We start from the raw sequence: 17,203 nt of genomic DNA on the forward strand, positions 1-17,203 counted from the left end.
TATTGTGAAACTATTTAAAGGTTCCCTCCTCCCCCCTTTGAGCAAAGATGATACATACATAGGAGTGCATGAGATGTGGAAATAGGGCAGGTACAGAGGTACTGTCTAAACATGAAGAGATAGGGTCAAGAAAGCCAAAGACTACTTTTTAGAACCAGTTTTTTTAGAACCAGGTAAGGAATTTGAAGAACAAGGGCTACTACAGGCCTATCTGCAGCAAATATGTACACAGAAAGTGAAAGGTGACAGAAAATGGCCCGCTGCTGGCCAATTGGGTACTGGGAGACAGGACACAGAAAAGGCCAAGGTAATCAATGACTTTTTTGCTTTGGTCTTTATAGGCAGTATTTGTTTTCAAGATTCCCAAGCCCATGCCAATATTTGGAATAAGGAAAACTTATCTGAAAGATGATCAGATTAGGAAACGTTTGAACAAACAGGTCCATTGGGTCTGATGGGACACATATGAGGCTAGCCAATGTTATTGCAAAGCTGTTCTTGATCATCTTTGAAAAGTCATAATTGGAAATGATTCCTGAAGACTTACCAAAAGCAAATGTCATACTATCTTTGAGGATTATCTAAGGAATGATAGGGCAGTCAGCCTCACCTCAGTCTTTAAGAAAATGATGGAGAAAATATTCCAGGAAGCCTTCTCCAGACATATCAGCAGCATTAAGTTGTCCAAACTTGGGTCAGCACAAATTTACATCATGCTTGAGTAAGCTGACAGTATTCTACAACAAAACAAGCTTGATGGATATGAATAGAGCACTGGACGTTGTTTACCTTGACTTTAAGCAAGGCCTTTCATGCTGTCCCTTGACATCTTCACTGTTAAAACTCAAATATAAGTTAGACAAACAGACAGTGATGTGGTCTGAAAACTGGCTGAACCGCCTGGCTCAGAGGGTTGTGATCAAAGATGCAACACATAGCTATGGGTAAAGGCGGCATTTCCCAGGGGCTGATCCTGAGGCCCGTATTATTTAATACCTTCATTAATGACCTGGCAGGTTTGCACACAAACAAAACCAGGAGTATTAGTAGATTGACCAGCTGGTTGTGCTGTCCTTCAGAGGGAGCTTGAAAAATGAAGAAACAGGCTAACATGAACATCCTGATGTTCCATAAAAAGAAATGTCAAGTCCTGCACCTGAAGAAGAATAACCCAGAACAGACTGGAGGCTGGAAAATGGTTTTTCCAACAAACTGAGGGTCCCAATAGATACCAAGTTGACTGTGAGCCAGAAGGGCCCCGATGAACCTGCTGCAGACTGATCTTGTTTTGAGCAGGGCTGTTGGACTGGACATCTTCTACAAGCATCCTGTACAGATATATTCTATCCTCAACCATTCTGTGATTTTGCCATCTCAGAAACTCATTTGCTTCCACTGTTGGCAGTGGAAAAGTTGTTCAATTCTGTTGAACTAACAGAACTAATTCTGACTGTTGCGAGGATAGGTGTGGAAGAATAAAAAGTCAAGACAAATAAAAAAAATAGGAAAGAAAGAGATCTAATATAATGGAAATACAATTTCAAAGGTACATTCTAATAATAAAGACAATATAATACATCAGTGCTACTACGCTAGCATCTATTAACATCTAGCTAGTAAGAATCAGAAAGAAAAAAACAACAAAAAACCAGTATCTCTGCAGGCATACTATGTGCTAATGTTATAACTGAAACAAGAAAGCTGGTCATGGTGTAGCTGAAACAGATAGGGAGAATTCCATTTTGATCTGAAGAAGGTACAAAGGATAGGTGACTCTTCTGAGTAAGTCTAGGAGCTTTCTTTCAGAATATATATGATGCAATTGCAGAAAATAATCCATGGCAGACTGATGGAAGGTAAGAATAAACAGGAAGGATATTAATAGGCCAGCTAGGATAATAACAGAGTACTGTCATTTATCTTACTGCTAAATAGGATCCAGGACTGCATGCTGTTGGTGGTGGTTGTTTCACGGCTTTTATTTGACACATTATTTTCAATTAGCACTTGTTAATATGGAACAAAATTAGGTGTACAGATAATTAAGAATGGTCTGCATTAAAAGTGATCTGAAAGTAACTTCAAGGGAAAGAGTCCATCATGTTTGTGAGAGATAATCGTGTTATACCTGCATAGTATACACTGAGCACTTAACATCTTTGGAGATTTTCAAAAGTTTTGGTCCCTTTTTAACTTGCAAATATCAGCTGAAAAGTTAGCAAAGACAACTGCCTGACTTTCCATCACTCAGTAGGATAACGTATGATCAATCCTTGTCAACTGGAAATGGAAAACAAGTGTTGAGTTTGTACAATATATATATCCAATGTACATAGACTGCTCTAAATGTAATGCCTCCCATTTATTTCCATGGAAACTACAACAGAATCCAATCTCCATGCTAAAGCAGGTTCCCTACAGTAGGTTACACAACAAAGCATCCAGCCAGGCTTTGACTATTTCCAGAGGAGATTCCAGAACCTCTCTGGGTAGCCATTGCTTTGTTACCCTCAAATATTTTCTTCCTCATGTGGAACTCCCTAAATTCCAATTTGCACCCGTTGCCCCTTGTCCTATGCATCAAAGTGGCTGGGCTCCACTGAAAAAAGCCTGGCCTCATTCACTAGCTGCCTACCCTTTTAGTATTTATGAGCATTGTAAGATGCCCTCTCAGTCTTCTCCATGCTGAACAGCCCCAGGTTTCTCAGCCTTTTCTGATAAGGGAAATAATCCACGTCCTTCACCATCTTTGTAGTCTTCCACTGGACTCCTTAAAGTTCTTGTCTTTCTTGAACTGAGGAGCCTGGAATTGGACACAGTAGTTCAGATGTGGCCTCATCAGTGCACAGCAAAGAAGGATCACCTTCCTTGACCTGCTGGCCATGTTCTTTTTAATACACCCATTCCATGATTCTGTGAACAGTGTTAACGTTTACACAATACTTGGATTTCTCAACATGCTAATAGTTCTCTCTCTGAATTTCCAGATCCCACCAATCAAGCTAAAACATCAATTTTGGACACTATACTAAGAAATACAAATAAGAGAATGTGTTTCATTACTGTTATTATAGCTAAAATGATAAGACAAAAAGGGAAGAGTATGAAGATCTTTCAAGCATTAAGACTAGCAGGTTATAAAAAAAAATAGGTATTAGAGTTGGGTACACTGCTCTGTGCAATGATTTGCAGTTTGACCTTCATTACCTTCCTAATTATGACATTACTTCACAGCTGTTAAATGCTTCTCTTGAGAGTGACAAGCAGCTTGACACAAACAACCTTGTATGCGGACATGAAATAGTTTGAAGACCAAAAATTTGAGTAATACGTGCAGTTACTTTGTGGTACACTGCAGGTTCTGCATCCAATGACGCACCTTTGCTTCACACGCAGTTCCATGTCAGATACCACTGTCAAACAGTTCCTCTGCTGCCATCTGTCTCACAGCAACAAAACATAACAGAACGTTGGTGCAAAGGTTCAACTACGGGATAAAGAAGGTCGTTGTATTGCTAATGAGTGGTAAAGCTCAACAATAGCTTGAGGCGGATGTAAACACCCACAAGGCGCCTAGCCTTACATGTAAGCAGTCTTGGCTGAGCAGGAAAACTGTTGTGTATAAAAGGTTCTGAGCACCTACAATAAAGGTCTTTTGTTCTGGACCATGGAGGGAGTCTCGTTCGCAACACCCGCAAGGGAGCTTGATGCCCTCTTGCAACAACCAACCTCTACTGCCGTTAAAACCAACACCCAACTCTGATGGCCCAACATAATAAAATCGGAGGCATTACTTTCAGAGCAGCCCTCGTATTTTACCGTGACATGCATCTTGACCTTGTCTATAAGCTATGGGCTTTGGCATCTCTACAGAGAAATAAGTTAGCGATTTGAATCCTTTCATGAGACCTCTATGAATGAATTACCTGAATTGGCAAGTTATTCACCAAAACAGACTGCTTTTATTGTATTTATGAATGGATGGTATTATACTTTGCAGAGAACTCAGTGTCCATGATATATAATGCTGAGAACTCAAGTCAGAGAAAAAAAAAATTCAATAGTGAGATTATTTCCAAATGCTCAGATGAAAATATTTCAGCACATGCTTAGATGTCTAAGTTTAGACACTTCATAAGCACTGTGGCATACTTGCTGTATAGAGAACTTCCCTGACCCTGTTTAAGAGCTTTAACTGAAATAGAAGAAATAGGTTTTCTTGTTCCTGGAAAGTACTTCCCTCTGAGTTCAAGATTAATCTTCTATAGGGTTCATTTATAACCTAACAGAGAACCTTTCTGTACAGTGCTTGGATACTGAGTAGCATACTTCCCATTGCAAAAAGTGCAGTTTTTAATCTGACACCACAGCATGACACATATAAGATAATAAGCAATAATCTGGAAGCATGGGTTCTGATGAGACCTCATTGCCGCTTTCTAATACTTAAAAGGAGCTTATAATCAGGAGGAAGAAGGACTTTTCATACTGTCTGATATTGACAGGACAAGTGGAAATAGTTTTAAACTAAGAGGGGAGAATTGGACTAGATCTTAGGGGGAAATAAGGCACTGTAACAGGTTGCCCAGGGAAACTACATGCTCCATTACGGGAGGCACTCAAGGCCAGGCTGGATGGGGCCCTGGGCAGCCTGGGTGGGTGCCAACCCTGTCCAAGGCAGGAAAGTTGGAACAAGATGATTTTTAAGGTCTCTTCCAACCCAAGACATTCTATGATTCTCTAAATTAGGAGTTCACCAATAATTTTAGCCTGTAGTATTTATAACAGAACTTCACTAAGGCACATCTTGTTTGCTGGATCACTTTTGGAGTATTAATCAACGTATTCACATAGTTTGGCACAAGAACTTAAATTCCAGGCAACCATAAGACTAAAGCTTTGTACTAGCTAACCCTATCTCCTTGCAATGTAAGGAAAAAAGCAAGCTGTTCCTGTTCCATTTTAACAGGTTTTCCTAAAAATACAGAGTAGGAAGCTAGACTGCATTGCTGATAAGACTAGGCTGTCTAACACAAAGAACCTCACCTTCATTGCCAGTTCCTGATAAAGTCAGTTTAAATTCTGCCCTACCTCCCATCTTCAGTGCTCATTTTGAGAACGATGGGAAAAAAAAAAAAGAAAAATAAGAGCCCACTTCTCACTATATTCACATCCGAGGGCCAAAAAAAACCAACATTCAGTCAGAACAATTTTTAGTTCTGATTTTTAAAATGCAGTGTAATTATGGTCTGAAGCAACAAAGCAAGGATACAGAACAAAACAAGGACTGACTCCAGAAACTCAGCAGTGAGAATGGTACGAGGCAGCAGAATATTTATTGTAAGATGCCTATCAAATATGTAGCTCAGTAAACATGGCCACAAGGGCACACTGCTGGCTCATGGCCAACCTGTTTTCCATCAGGATCCTCAGGTCCTTCTCCTCGAGCTCCTCTACAGCAGGTCATCACCTAACCTGTACTGATGCATGCAGTTATTGGTCCCAGGTGCAAGACTCTACACTTGCTCTTGTCAAACCTCATCAAGTTCCCCCCTACCCAAACCTCCAGCCTGTCTAGGTCTCGCTGCATGCAGGACCTTTGTACTTCCACTTAACTGAGGGTACTGTTGATGGTTTCTAGACTGTAACTTCTTCACTGTCAAGCCTATGCTATGTTCTTTTTATCAGTGCTCTATACTACCTCTTCATGCTCCCAGTATCTACCACTCCAGACTTCCATCCAAACTTTAAATGCTGCAGCAGGCTGGTCCTTGCTTTACTTACAGCTTTGATGGTCCTGCAATAATTTTAGCTCTGATACTTGCCTCTAAGCCTAGGGACAATGTGGGAATGCATTTTATGCTATACTTATTAGCTTTATTTCCAAAATGGCAAAAGAGACAACAAGATAAATTGGTTGTTATATGCCTGCTCTAAAAAAGACAAGAAACTATTATCTGCAGGAGTAAATGGTAGTGGAAATGAAGATTTCATCACTTCCAGAGATCACTCATGTAACAACTCTGAAATACTAAGTCCAAGTATTAGCCAAGCTTACTTCTCATCCCTTTATAGTTTTATACACTTACTGCTAGTTATCTGGAGGAAAGACTTGTCCACCTGCCTTCGGAAAGCTGTTTTGACATTACTTTCCTCTAAGAATTACATTTCCCCCTAAAAATCTGCATTCCAGCACAACTTGAAAAGGTGTCCAAGTTCTGAACAGAAATGCGGTGCTTATTAGGTTCTGTATTTTTTTTTTTTTTTAACCTTTTCCACTGTCCAAATGAAAAGTAGACATAATCACACAGCAAGGTAGTGACTTTTTAAAAATTTTAAGGCACATTCCAACAAAATAATTTTTTTATTGAATGCAGTAGTAGGCATTCTATTTCAAGGGAACAATGTTTTCCCCCACCTTAAAGAGATCTTCCCTTTCACAATTTCTAAATGCTGTATTTCAGTTACAGAAATATTTCTCATGTCAAAAAAGAAGACTCAGTTTAGATTTTTTTCTTGAATTATGAAGTGCAACTAAGTCCTTCCAAAAGAAGATGATAATTACCAATAGGCAGTAGAATGAGAAATCTTCAATCTTACTATCGTTGGGTGCAATTTATGTTAATTCAAATTTTATACTTACCCATCTAGACAGTTGTTCTTAAAGAACTATATAAAAAGTGGCATTTAAGAATAAAGAAATGCAGCTTAAAGAGCAGTTTATCACCATTTAAAAAAAAAATCTTAATGTTAGCCTGCATGTTTAATACCATTCCCACAGTATGTCAGCTAGCACAGGCTTAGTCCAATAATTTAGAACTTGAGAATAGGAATGTCTTTTGGTTCTGAATGCAGATCATAAGTCCTCATGTTCTGTATGTGACGGCTCAGTTGTTTCAGTCTCCACTTCCTCTCCTGTGAAATTAAGTATCATTAGAACACAAAAATCAATATGTATTATTAATGTATTATTAACTACATCATAGCTTTTTAAATGATAAATCTTTAAAAGGGAAACTCCAAATAAACGTACTTTACAAGACCAAACAAGGTACAAAGTCATATAGAAGGGCTACTTGCACCAGCAAGTCCAAGCTCATGAAATTTGTACCAGATACAAACAAGAGATTCAAATATACTGGTTTCACAGTGGTAGTGAAAGATAAAGCAGCACAACTATTTCCATTTCAAGCTTTTGTTTTCAGCTATTCACAAGGAATTTTCTCCTTTCCACGTGACCTCCCATACGACATTCAGATATTTGAACCTAAAAAGCAAGAATTACTCAGAACTACGTTCTATACTGCAGACTGCCCAGTTCAGATGTTAAAGCAGCCCTCAAAAAGCAGAGCTGTTTTATCGTGTTGATAATAGAACCACTTAAAGAAAATGTTAGGTCACTCTGTAAACTGTTCATTTTGCTTTTACATTCATACAAGCGTCAGGCCACGTTAAAATCATAGCTAAGCAGCTTTTGTGCGTGCAAATACTCAGGAGATCAGTGACCATGCATTTGTGTTTTTTTTTGTTTGTTTTTAAAAAAGGACTAATAAGAACACTAAGTGCTGAGTGTAGTTAACTGAAAGACCCTAATGAGCAATACTGAATAGTACTGCACAGATCTTTACAACTTCATTGATGCAAGATTCACCAGTTCTGGTTCTTGTGTGTTCTCCATACAATCAGACAAACCTCCAAGTCATAATTAACAACGAAGAAAAAAGCAATGAGGAACCAATGTTCCTTCTGAGATAGCAGTGATCTGCTAGTTCACATTAATGAAACCTAGTGACTTACAAACATAACCTTGGTTTAAACACAAAATACAACACAGAAACTTGACACTTAGAAAACACTCCTTTTTGAGCAAGACAACATGCATGGCAGAATACAAGGCCAACTGCAACAACCTGAGACAGACTAGAGCTTTAGAAAGATAATAAGTTATACATAATAATTTTCAAGTGCCAAGATCCTTAGACAGAAACACATCTCTATCTATATATTTAAAACATATATTTAATATATATATATTTAACAATCTGTCATTAAAAAGTTACTTGCCTGTTTTTACAGTTTGAACACATGTTCCATCCTTATCTTCAAACCCTTCTGAACATACACACTTGTAACTACCTGGAGTATTAACACAGTCTTCATTCTCCTTTGTGCACACCTTTTCTGAAAGGTTACATTCATCTATATCTAGAGACAGGATAGAGGAAAATAAATTTAAAAAAAAAAAAAAAAAAAAAGTCCATTGCTATGGTTTTATTATATAACTTAATTATGCTCAAAATTCCATCTCAGGCCACCTCCAACATAACAATTAATTGCTTACTAAAAACACTGAAGAGCAGAATGCTGCTGCAACAGATTTGACTTGTGCTAAAATAAGCTGTTACAGTTTGCCATATTTAAGATTGTTTCAAACTTATTCAAACTCATTTTATGTTCTGCAGGTCCTGCATCAAGAAATTAATTAGACAGCATTCATCTTAACCTACTGCAGACTTCCCACTGTCACTTTCTGTCCATGCCACCAAGGTGCAACAAAAAGGAAGGGATCTTGTAAACACTTCATTGTCACAGATAAAAGCTATTTAAGATTGTGTACCCTATTCTCTCCCACACTGAGAAGCTCTGATTTCGCTCTTACTTCAAGTGTGACAATCACTGCAAATTATTATCACTGGAATTTGGACATTAATGCATCCAAAAGACAGACTGTACTGCATACTCTCTTTTCTGTTAAATAAATGACTACAAACACACACTTCTAGTGCACTGATACATAACTGACAGTATTTGCATATTTGTTTCTGGAATCAGCTATAAAAGAATTTCATCTTTTTGTTGGAGTATTTCAGCTTTAAACTTTATCAAGCATATTAGCTTAACAAAATAAAAAAAATATTACAGATACTATACATTATGTAATATCATAGCAACTGGGATTATTCTGATAGGTTTGAAAACTAAGTCAGACTGAAGCGAAAGCGCTTTGACAGCTCCCTAATGTGACTAACAGTGAGCTGACTGGCACTCAGTCATACCCTGTTAAATTCACCAACCTGTACACTTCTCATCTTCCTTCGCGTATCCTGATGCGCAGGTCTTACACTTGTCAGAACCTTCTCCTGTGCAACCTACACAGCTGGCATCACATGCTAAAGAAAATAGTTTAAGCATAAAAATGTATATACTTTAGTTTTAAAATGCACTCTCTTTGAAAGTCAGCCAGCTTATCCACGCTTAAGATAAAACACTTAAATACAAAAACTCAACTATCTCAGTCTTAAAATAACACCCTTGAAATCAGTCAGATTCCTCAGACAAAAAAGAGCCAGAAATGCCTCACCTTACTCACATGATAGGTCTAAAGCCTCATCCTCCCTAAGCCCAGAGAGAATCGTACCACATGATACTACATGCCTTCTCTAGCATTCCATTAAGAGTCTAGACAATATACTACAAAAGCAGATTAAAAAGAAACCTTTGCATGAGAAAGATCCGTCTGTGTTCAAACAATACTGCTCATCTTTGCAAGGAGAAGAGGCACATTCATCTAAATCTGAAATATAAAAAGCAACAAGTTACCCGAAATAGCAGTCATGATTAAATAGACAGATAATTTAGTTACTGTTTTCTTCAGCATAAGCTTATACTAACAAATGAAAACTGTGATCTGCAGAAGCTGTTATATGATGACAACAACAGACATATTAGAAATTCAAGAGATGGAGTTAAATAAAGCTTCCAGGATACCTGCCATCCTTGCCATTTTCAAGTCAGTGTTATGCTATTTGCATAAAAAGCGTAAATGCAGGCAAAACAAACAGAAGACTACTCTTCTGAAATACTTTGATTCCTCTACTATGGAACTTTTAGAAGCACTTACCAAAAAAAAAAAAAAAAAAGACAGCAAATTTATACAACTAAATAGTTTCATACAACTAATAGGTTCATACAACCCATAGTTTTCCACAAAAAGGAAACTGGAAAAAAAAAAAAAAAAAAAAAAAACCCCAAAGTTATGGTCCAAACCATAGCCAAGTTTCACTCAGAAAGTTAAAATATTTTGGCCTTGAAAATTCAAGGAAAGAGCACAATAGTATTCATTATCAAAAAAATTTGGACTAAAAAAGGCTATTTCAGCCATAGTTGCTGCCAACATCATTCCTACTAATTCATTAATTAGCTTGTACTTTATCAGCTGCAATGTGGAAAAAAACAGCTGTACAGAAGACAATACCAGAGCACCTTAAAACCTCTTCCTGTGTCGAGGCAGGTGTTGCAGCAGCAGTAATTCAAATCTTAATTCCCATTAACGGTTTTCAAAAGAATCCATATTCACATAACTTCTAAGGTACTGCTTCCAGACACCACTGTAAATGTCTTCTGCTAGTTTGATTCGATCAGTTTGCTATGGCATATTTCATATACTCATGACTTTTACATAATTTGAGTGGAATATGTTACTCTCACATTAGTGTAGTCCTGCAGTTTTTCCTTAAGCGTTCCATATATATCTCCCAAGACAGAAATACTGAGCTAGAAACCAGTGACCAGTGGGGAAGTAATACTACTTTGCTCCCGCATGAAACAAGTTTGGAAATGAGAAACTACAACTGTAGGAACCTAAACCAATTGATTTCATAGAACACGCTCAAAAAATACTATAAAACTTAGTGCAATCTATTTTTATCATCCAATGTTGCTGTAAAACCTGCTTTAAGTGTAGTAAGCATTACTCACCCACACAAGCTGCTTCTTCATTTTTGATCCAGCCTTCTTTACAGTCTTGGCAGTCCTTGTTACTTGAACCAGTACAAGTTTTACAAGCAGTGTGGCAGGCTGAGATGACAGAAAACCACAATGTGAGCTATGCTGAGAGTTTCCAACATGAGTTAATGCTCACACATTTTCAAAGAAAAACTTATTTAGGATTTACTAGAAAAAAAATCCTATTTTAGTAGGCTGAGCCTTGTATTCACAAGATTAAAAGTTTTATTTTGTGGAGATATCATTTACAAAAGTGCAGCTCTGTCCTACCAAAAGTACAGGAAGCCACTCTTCAGAAAACAATACACCATAAATCCAGCTGACTGACTGTAAGTTATATCGTAATATAAAACAAATTAAGTGGAAGAATTACTAGACAGATGAAAAAATAATAGAAAAAAAATATTAAATCTCACTATCGGGATTTAGTTGATATAGAATCTTATTCAAAACATAAAAATAGCTGAAAAAAAGTAACATATTATTTGTACAGCCTGATGGACTGTTTTATAATTGAACTTAGACATATTTAATTGGAATCAACATATTCTGTAGTACAGATATGCTATTTCCATGCCTGTTTACTCCAGCTATGTGTATTTGAGACAGGAGGTGAAACCAGCCTTTAAAATAGTTCATTCCACTGCCACTTCAGTTGAAGATTTTTGTACAGTACCTTAAGGGATTAAAGAAAAAGTACAGAACTGACTCTTGCCTCTCTCTTCTCTCACAATAGAAATGAATTCTGCTTTCCAAACCAAAACCAAAACAAACAAAAACAAACAAACAAAAAAAAACATACAGGGGAAAAATTGAAATCAGTCTATGAAATTGACCTACAAAGTTTTCAGAATTCCGTAAAAATCAACGGAAGACCTCCATGGTTAAAGCTAAGTAATCAAAAACTATTTTCCTACAACTATTTTAAGTCATTACACTTATCTGTTTAAATTGTTTCTACCTTGCTTGCAAAAAAAAAAAAAAAAAAAAAAAAGTAGATGGAAGACAAAGATCTTTGCAGATGGCCAAGATTTTGTTACCTGTACAAACTGAATGTGTGTCATTTCTCAAGCTACTGTAGTAACCATTAGAACAGTCCAAACAAAATTCTCCTGTGTATTCCTTGTTGCAGCTGCATGTGCCATCTCCACCTCGGGTACCATCACCATCACAGTGGCCATTTCCATGACAAGGTCTTTCTGATCCACCACGACAAGCTCAAAAGGATCAAAATATTTTTGAAATCAGATGTAGAAGGAAATAACTTCCTATCTTAGCCACAGTCTCCCTCAGTGCCTCCCTCTGCATAGACAGTACAACATAAAAATATACACCTATAACAGTATGCAATTTCCAAATCTTATTCCCTTAAGAGCAACCAAAATACTAAGATATCTGAGTATATGGAGGAATTCAAAACAGTCTCCAGGGAAATTCAGCTATACATTTCATGACTTAGAATGTTATCTATTTTTCTAGCTTGCAGGATAAAGTTGGTGTCTTCATTTATTCCAGATATCTAAGAATGTTCAGACTGCAGTTGGAAGAAATGATCTCTTAGATCAATACCAGGAATTAGCACTACTTTATTAGCAATTGCCAAAGATGAGGCCAAAGCTGACCTCCAACAACATGGAAAGTTTTACAGATTTATAAACCATACAGTGGCCAAAACACTTTCTTTCTCTTGTATCATAGACCTCGCTTTGATCCAATCATGTTCCCACCTATTTCTGCCACTCCCTTTTCAACTTATCCTTATTTATGATTTTTTTTCATTTAATCCCCAGTACTGTCTCGGCTGATTTGTCCTGAACTCAGTCGAGTTCTCTACAAACCTTCTGAAATGGTACCTAAACAACAGACTTACTACTCAGCAGCTGCTACTCAGCAGCCAAATGTCATACTTCATATGTCCATATTATTAAATGGAGAAATGAAACAAGTGAAAAAGAAAACATCTGTGACTATATGCTTCAAAAGAAAAATTACCAAGGCAATCTGGTCCATAAGTTCCAGGTGGGCAACAAACTTCTAATGTCTCTATGCAAAACCACTTAAACAAATCAGGATATTTCTTCTTTCTGTATATGAAAGACAATCATTTATCAATAAAAAGAACAAAGATTTTTAACAGTTAACTCACACAAATGAACATCCACACTGTCAACCACAATCTATTGCACGTGACACAAGATAGACTTCTCTGCTGAAATGACAACTACCTTACTTCAGGAATCAATTCCTAGAAGTCTTCCAACTTCAGGCATTGCTAAAAAAAAAAATAACTTTCTAAACTGCAATACTATTAGCTAATTCCACACAATGTTTTTATTTACAAAAAAGTGGAATAAGAGTGATCAACAAAATGACTTGAGTGTAGTTTTGATATCCCCTTCCACTTACTTATTTTTTCAGGAAAAGTTTACATAAAATTCAGACAGTCACATTGAAATACTTCTCTTAAAGACAGCTATTGTATTTACCTCAGCAAGAAGAGAACCCCAAGCAGATATTAACATTTGCTCAAATTACTGTGAACCTGACTTCTTGGTAAGATGCACATTAAAATTCCTTGTCTTTTTTGCCATGAATCAAGGAATGTTTCAGAAGGATTTTCTTTGTATTAAGAAGTAATAGTTATGTGTTACTTCAGCAGTAGAATATACCGTCAATAAACGATATAAACACTAAGTATTATTTTACAAGCAGGCACAACAGTTGCTACACTTACACTTATGACTCTCAACACTACAGGGCTTAAAAGTGACCTCTGGAGACCACCTAGACCAACTCGTCTGCTAAAGTACGATCTCTACAGTTTAGGTTGCAAAGGAAAGTATCCAGACTGGTCTTGAATATCCCTACAGAAGACGACTCTTCAACCTCCCTGGGCAGAAGTTTTTTCTTATGTTCAACTTCCTGTGCCCGCTGTCCTTTGTCCTGCCACCGAGTATCACCAAAAAAGAACTTGGCCCCATGCACTGATACCTGGCCTTCAATATTTATACATACTGATAAGATCCCCTCTCAGTCTTCTCTTCTCCAGGCCCCTCATTATCTTTGTGGCCCTCCTCTCTCCAGTAGTTCCCTGTCTTTCCTGAACTGTGGAGCCCAAAACTGGACACAGTACTCCAGATGTGGCCTCACCAGGGCAGAGTAGAGGGGGACGATCACTTTCATTGACCTACTGGCTATACTCTTTTGAATGCACCCCAGGATATCATTGGCCTTCTTGGCCACAAGGGCACAACACAGGCTCATGGTCAACCTGTTGTCCACCAGGACACCTGGGTCCTTCTGTTCAGAGCTCCTTTCCAGCAGATAAGCCCCTAACCTTTCAGATGCACATGGTTATTCCTCCTATGTGGAGAATTCTACACTTGCCCTTGTTGAAACTCATCAGGTTTCTCTCCACCCAACTCTCCAGTCCATTCAGGTCTCACTGTATGGCAGCACATCCCTCTGGTGTGTCAGTCACTTCTCCCAGCTTGGGATCATCAGCAAATTTGCTGAGGGTGCACTCCATCCCTTCACCCATCAGGTCACTGATGAAGATGTTGAAAGAGACCAGACACAGTATCAACCCCTGTGTAACACTACCAGTTACAGTCCTCCAACAAGCCTCTGTGCTGCTGATCACAACCATTTGAGCTCTCCTAGTCAGTTCTCAACCCACCATAAATGAAAACTGAAAGGTCTCAGTATCATGCAGATACAGAAGTTTCAAAAACCATAATTAATGAAAGCCCTACAAAATGCCTAGAAATTCTGCAGTCTGCCAGGAAATAAGCCTTCAGCTACTCCTGAGGCACATACAGCTTTTATAAACTATTACATCTGATCGTATCTACTCCAAGGCAGAGACCCTGAAAAGCTTTCCTCCAGTTTGCATGTTTAAAGTCTACTCAGTCCTGCACAGTACAAGTATGAAGCAATAAAAGAATCATTGAGAACAAAAAGGATTATCAGAAATTCTTATCCAGTGATAAAGTGGTGTAACAGTAGTTCACCCTATTGAATTTCACTTGATCTGACCCAGTTTGTCTGCAAATGGGAAATTGAAGTAGATGAGCTAACTGAATTGCCCAGCTGGTTAATCCACACAGGGTGATCCCTTCCACAATTCATTTGGTATCACTTCCTGACATATATGTATTCCTATACTAAATGGAAGGATAAAAACAACCTGGGGACTGGAAAAATCTTGTTCTAGCATCTTGTGAACTCAAGGTAATAAAAACAACACTAACTTAATGAACTAATAATCACTGAATAGAGGAATGAATATGAATTGTTAAGCAAAAAAACAAAAATCCTATGAAATTTTCTTTTCATCCAAATTGTAATTAGATGCTTTCTCCTCCCCTTGCTGTTGTACAGCAAAACCCTACTTCCATTCAGAGGTGGCTGCAATTAGTAGCCCTGAATAAATTTTATTTGGAACATATAGTTCAGTGTCACTTCATGATAGCTCTCGGAATTTCCATAGCTAACTACTGTCAGGAGAAACAAGTGGACTTACACACTTTCCATCTCTGTGCTACAACTAACAAACTCCTACTAATTAGGTACAAAATACAGCATTACTATTTTGTCCTCGTTTATCAGCACAAAGATCTGTACTCAAAAAAAAGATACTTACAGTTTGAACCACCATTTCTCTATATGTTCTTCATGCTCTTCTACCATGTTGTTACATTCAAAGTTACTACTGTCACAGAGATTCTCAGTGATCTCTACAAGACGAATTTCACTACAAGAAGAGAAGGAAAGTCATAAGTTTAATCTACTGTTTAATTTCAGTTTAATTCAGCACCACTCAAAACACAGAAGCTACACTGCAACCTAGAATATTTTATCAGTTGAAGGTGTGTTCTGAACTAGCTCAAAGCCACAGTAAATATTAGAATAAAGACCTAATTCACTTACTGTGACTACGAAGATTGCATTTGTTATGTTTGCAGACTGCACGTTTACCAGATTTTTCTACCAAATTCAACAGTAATTTTCACATATTGCTAATATCTGACACAAGCTTACAAAGTTTAGACAATCTATCCTTGCACATCAGTGTTCCAATTAAGATTAAAAACTCAGTTTGAAATTCAGTTTGTGCGATCAAGCACATACACAAAGCAGTGCAGTAACCTGTCACTCTTCCAGTTTGCCACTTGGTACTGAAATAGCAACCAGTGAATTCTAGGGAGCAGTTATTGCTCTAACTGTAAAACAAGACTGGCACTACACCAAGATAAAGTCCACGCCATTTAGGACAATCAATTAACTACTAACCATTATTTAAAACTATTGTTTTGGTAAACAAAAAAAAACAAAACAAAACAAAAAAAACAATGCCATGACCAAAAACAGTATTATCTTTTCTGTTTTTCAAAAAAAATAAAAGTAAGCACTGTCAGTCACTTACAAATAAGGGATGTCAGTCTTTATGGTGAAGTGCAGACATGCTGCTGTAACCTATTGTATTTCAGCCAGTATGGATTCATGATTTGGACACATGAGACTTTCGTTCTGATATTTAAGCATCAGATTAGCACTCACACTCAGGGATAGAAAACCCAACCAGAAGAGTTTCAAGGCACTCACCTGGACTCGTACTTCGACAGCGTCTTCTCCTCCCAAGCAGTGTTTCCACCACCAAAATTCTTCTTTGCTGTATCTGCTAACCCCTGGCAAATTAACAGAATATGAGCAGCAGCCTCCATTTCCAACAAAAGTTTAGGGCAGCAGTAACTGCTTACATGTCACAGATACTTCAGCAAAGCTCTAAAGCTGCTGATCAAATCGATAAGCACAAAAACGACAAGCAACAACAAATGAAAGAGCAGAGGCGATGGTTCCCACCCACCCATCAGATCCTACGGACACACCGGCATTACAGCACCGGCTGAGCTCCGGCAGCGGAGCCCGAGCCCGGCCAGGCCCCGACCTGGCGCCTACAACGGCTCCTGAGCGCGGAAAGAGCCGCTGCCGCGCGGCAATGCAATCGCCGCGGGGGCTGACGAGGAGCTCCGCGGCGGTCCGGCCTGCACCCCGCAGCCCCGCCGCCCACCTGGTTGAACCTGTCCACGATGCCCCGGCAGGTGGTGCACGCCAGACGCCGCCGCTCGCCGGCGCCCATAGCAGGAGGAGGCGGCAGCAGCAGCAGCAGGAGGAGCAGTGCGGCGTACAGCGCGGGCAATGGCGAGCGAGGCGCGAGGCCGGGCCCCATGGCGAGCACAGCGCAAAAGGATGAGGATAAGGCGCGAGGCGGCCCGGCCGCGCTCCCAGCCCGCCGCAGCGCGGCCCCGCAGCGTCGCCTCGCCCCGCCCCGGCCCCCGTAGCAACCAGAGAGACACCGGCCCGCGAGCCCCATTCAGATTTCCGCGTCAGCCCCACGCACGCTCCGGCTCCCAGC

The 17,203-nt window shown here is 38.8% G+C and overlaps 1 protein-coding gene across 1 annotated transcript; it reads right to left on the reverse strand.

Moving 5' to 3' along the window:
- Positions 1-6,345: 6,345 nt before the first annotated feature.
- Positions 6,346-17,176, reverse strand: CRELD2 (cysteine rich with EGF like domains 2). The gene is made up of 10 exons (XM_052668821.1): positions 16,859-17,176; positions 16,393-16,475; positions 15,431-15,541; positions 12,778-12,869; positions 11,826-12,002; positions 10,759-10,857; positions 9,497-9,574; positions 9,075-9,170; positions 8,065-8,205; positions 6,346-6,915 (listed from the first exon to the last, which is right to left on the reverse strand). The coding sequence occupies exons 1-10, from the start codon at positions 17,159-17,161 to the stop codon at positions 6,857-6,859; spliced, it is 1,239 nt and encodes a 412-aa protein (XP_052524781.1). The 5' UTR covers positions 17,162-17,176; the 3' UTR covers positions 6,346-6,856.
- Between the last annotated feature and the right edge of the window lie 27 nt (positions 17,177-17,203).

This window comes from Tympanuchus pallidicinctus, unplaced genomic scaffold (genome assembly GCF_026119805.1).
Source record: "Tympanuchus pallidicinctus isolate F22 unplaced genomic scaffold, pur_lepc_1.0 scaffold8, whole genome shotgun sequence".
Classification (NCBI taxonomy): domain Eukaryota; kingdom Metazoa; phylum Chordata; class Aves; order Galliformes; family Phasianidae; genus Tympanuchus; species Tympanuchus pallidicinctus.

Coding starts and splice junctions, on each gene's coding strand:
- CRELD2 (XM_052668821.1), bottom strand. CDS start 17,161: ATGGGGCTCGCGGGCCGGTGTCTCTCTGGTTGCTACGGGGGCCGGGGC. Junction 12,870..15,430: donor GAGAAATGGTGGTTCAAACT/GTAAGTATCTTT, acceptor TTTCATATACAG/AAAGAAGAAATATCCTGATT. Junction 10,858..11,825: donor CACACATTCAGTTTGTACAG/GTAACAAAATCT, acceptor CTGTCATCTCAG/CCTGCCACACTGCTTGTAAA.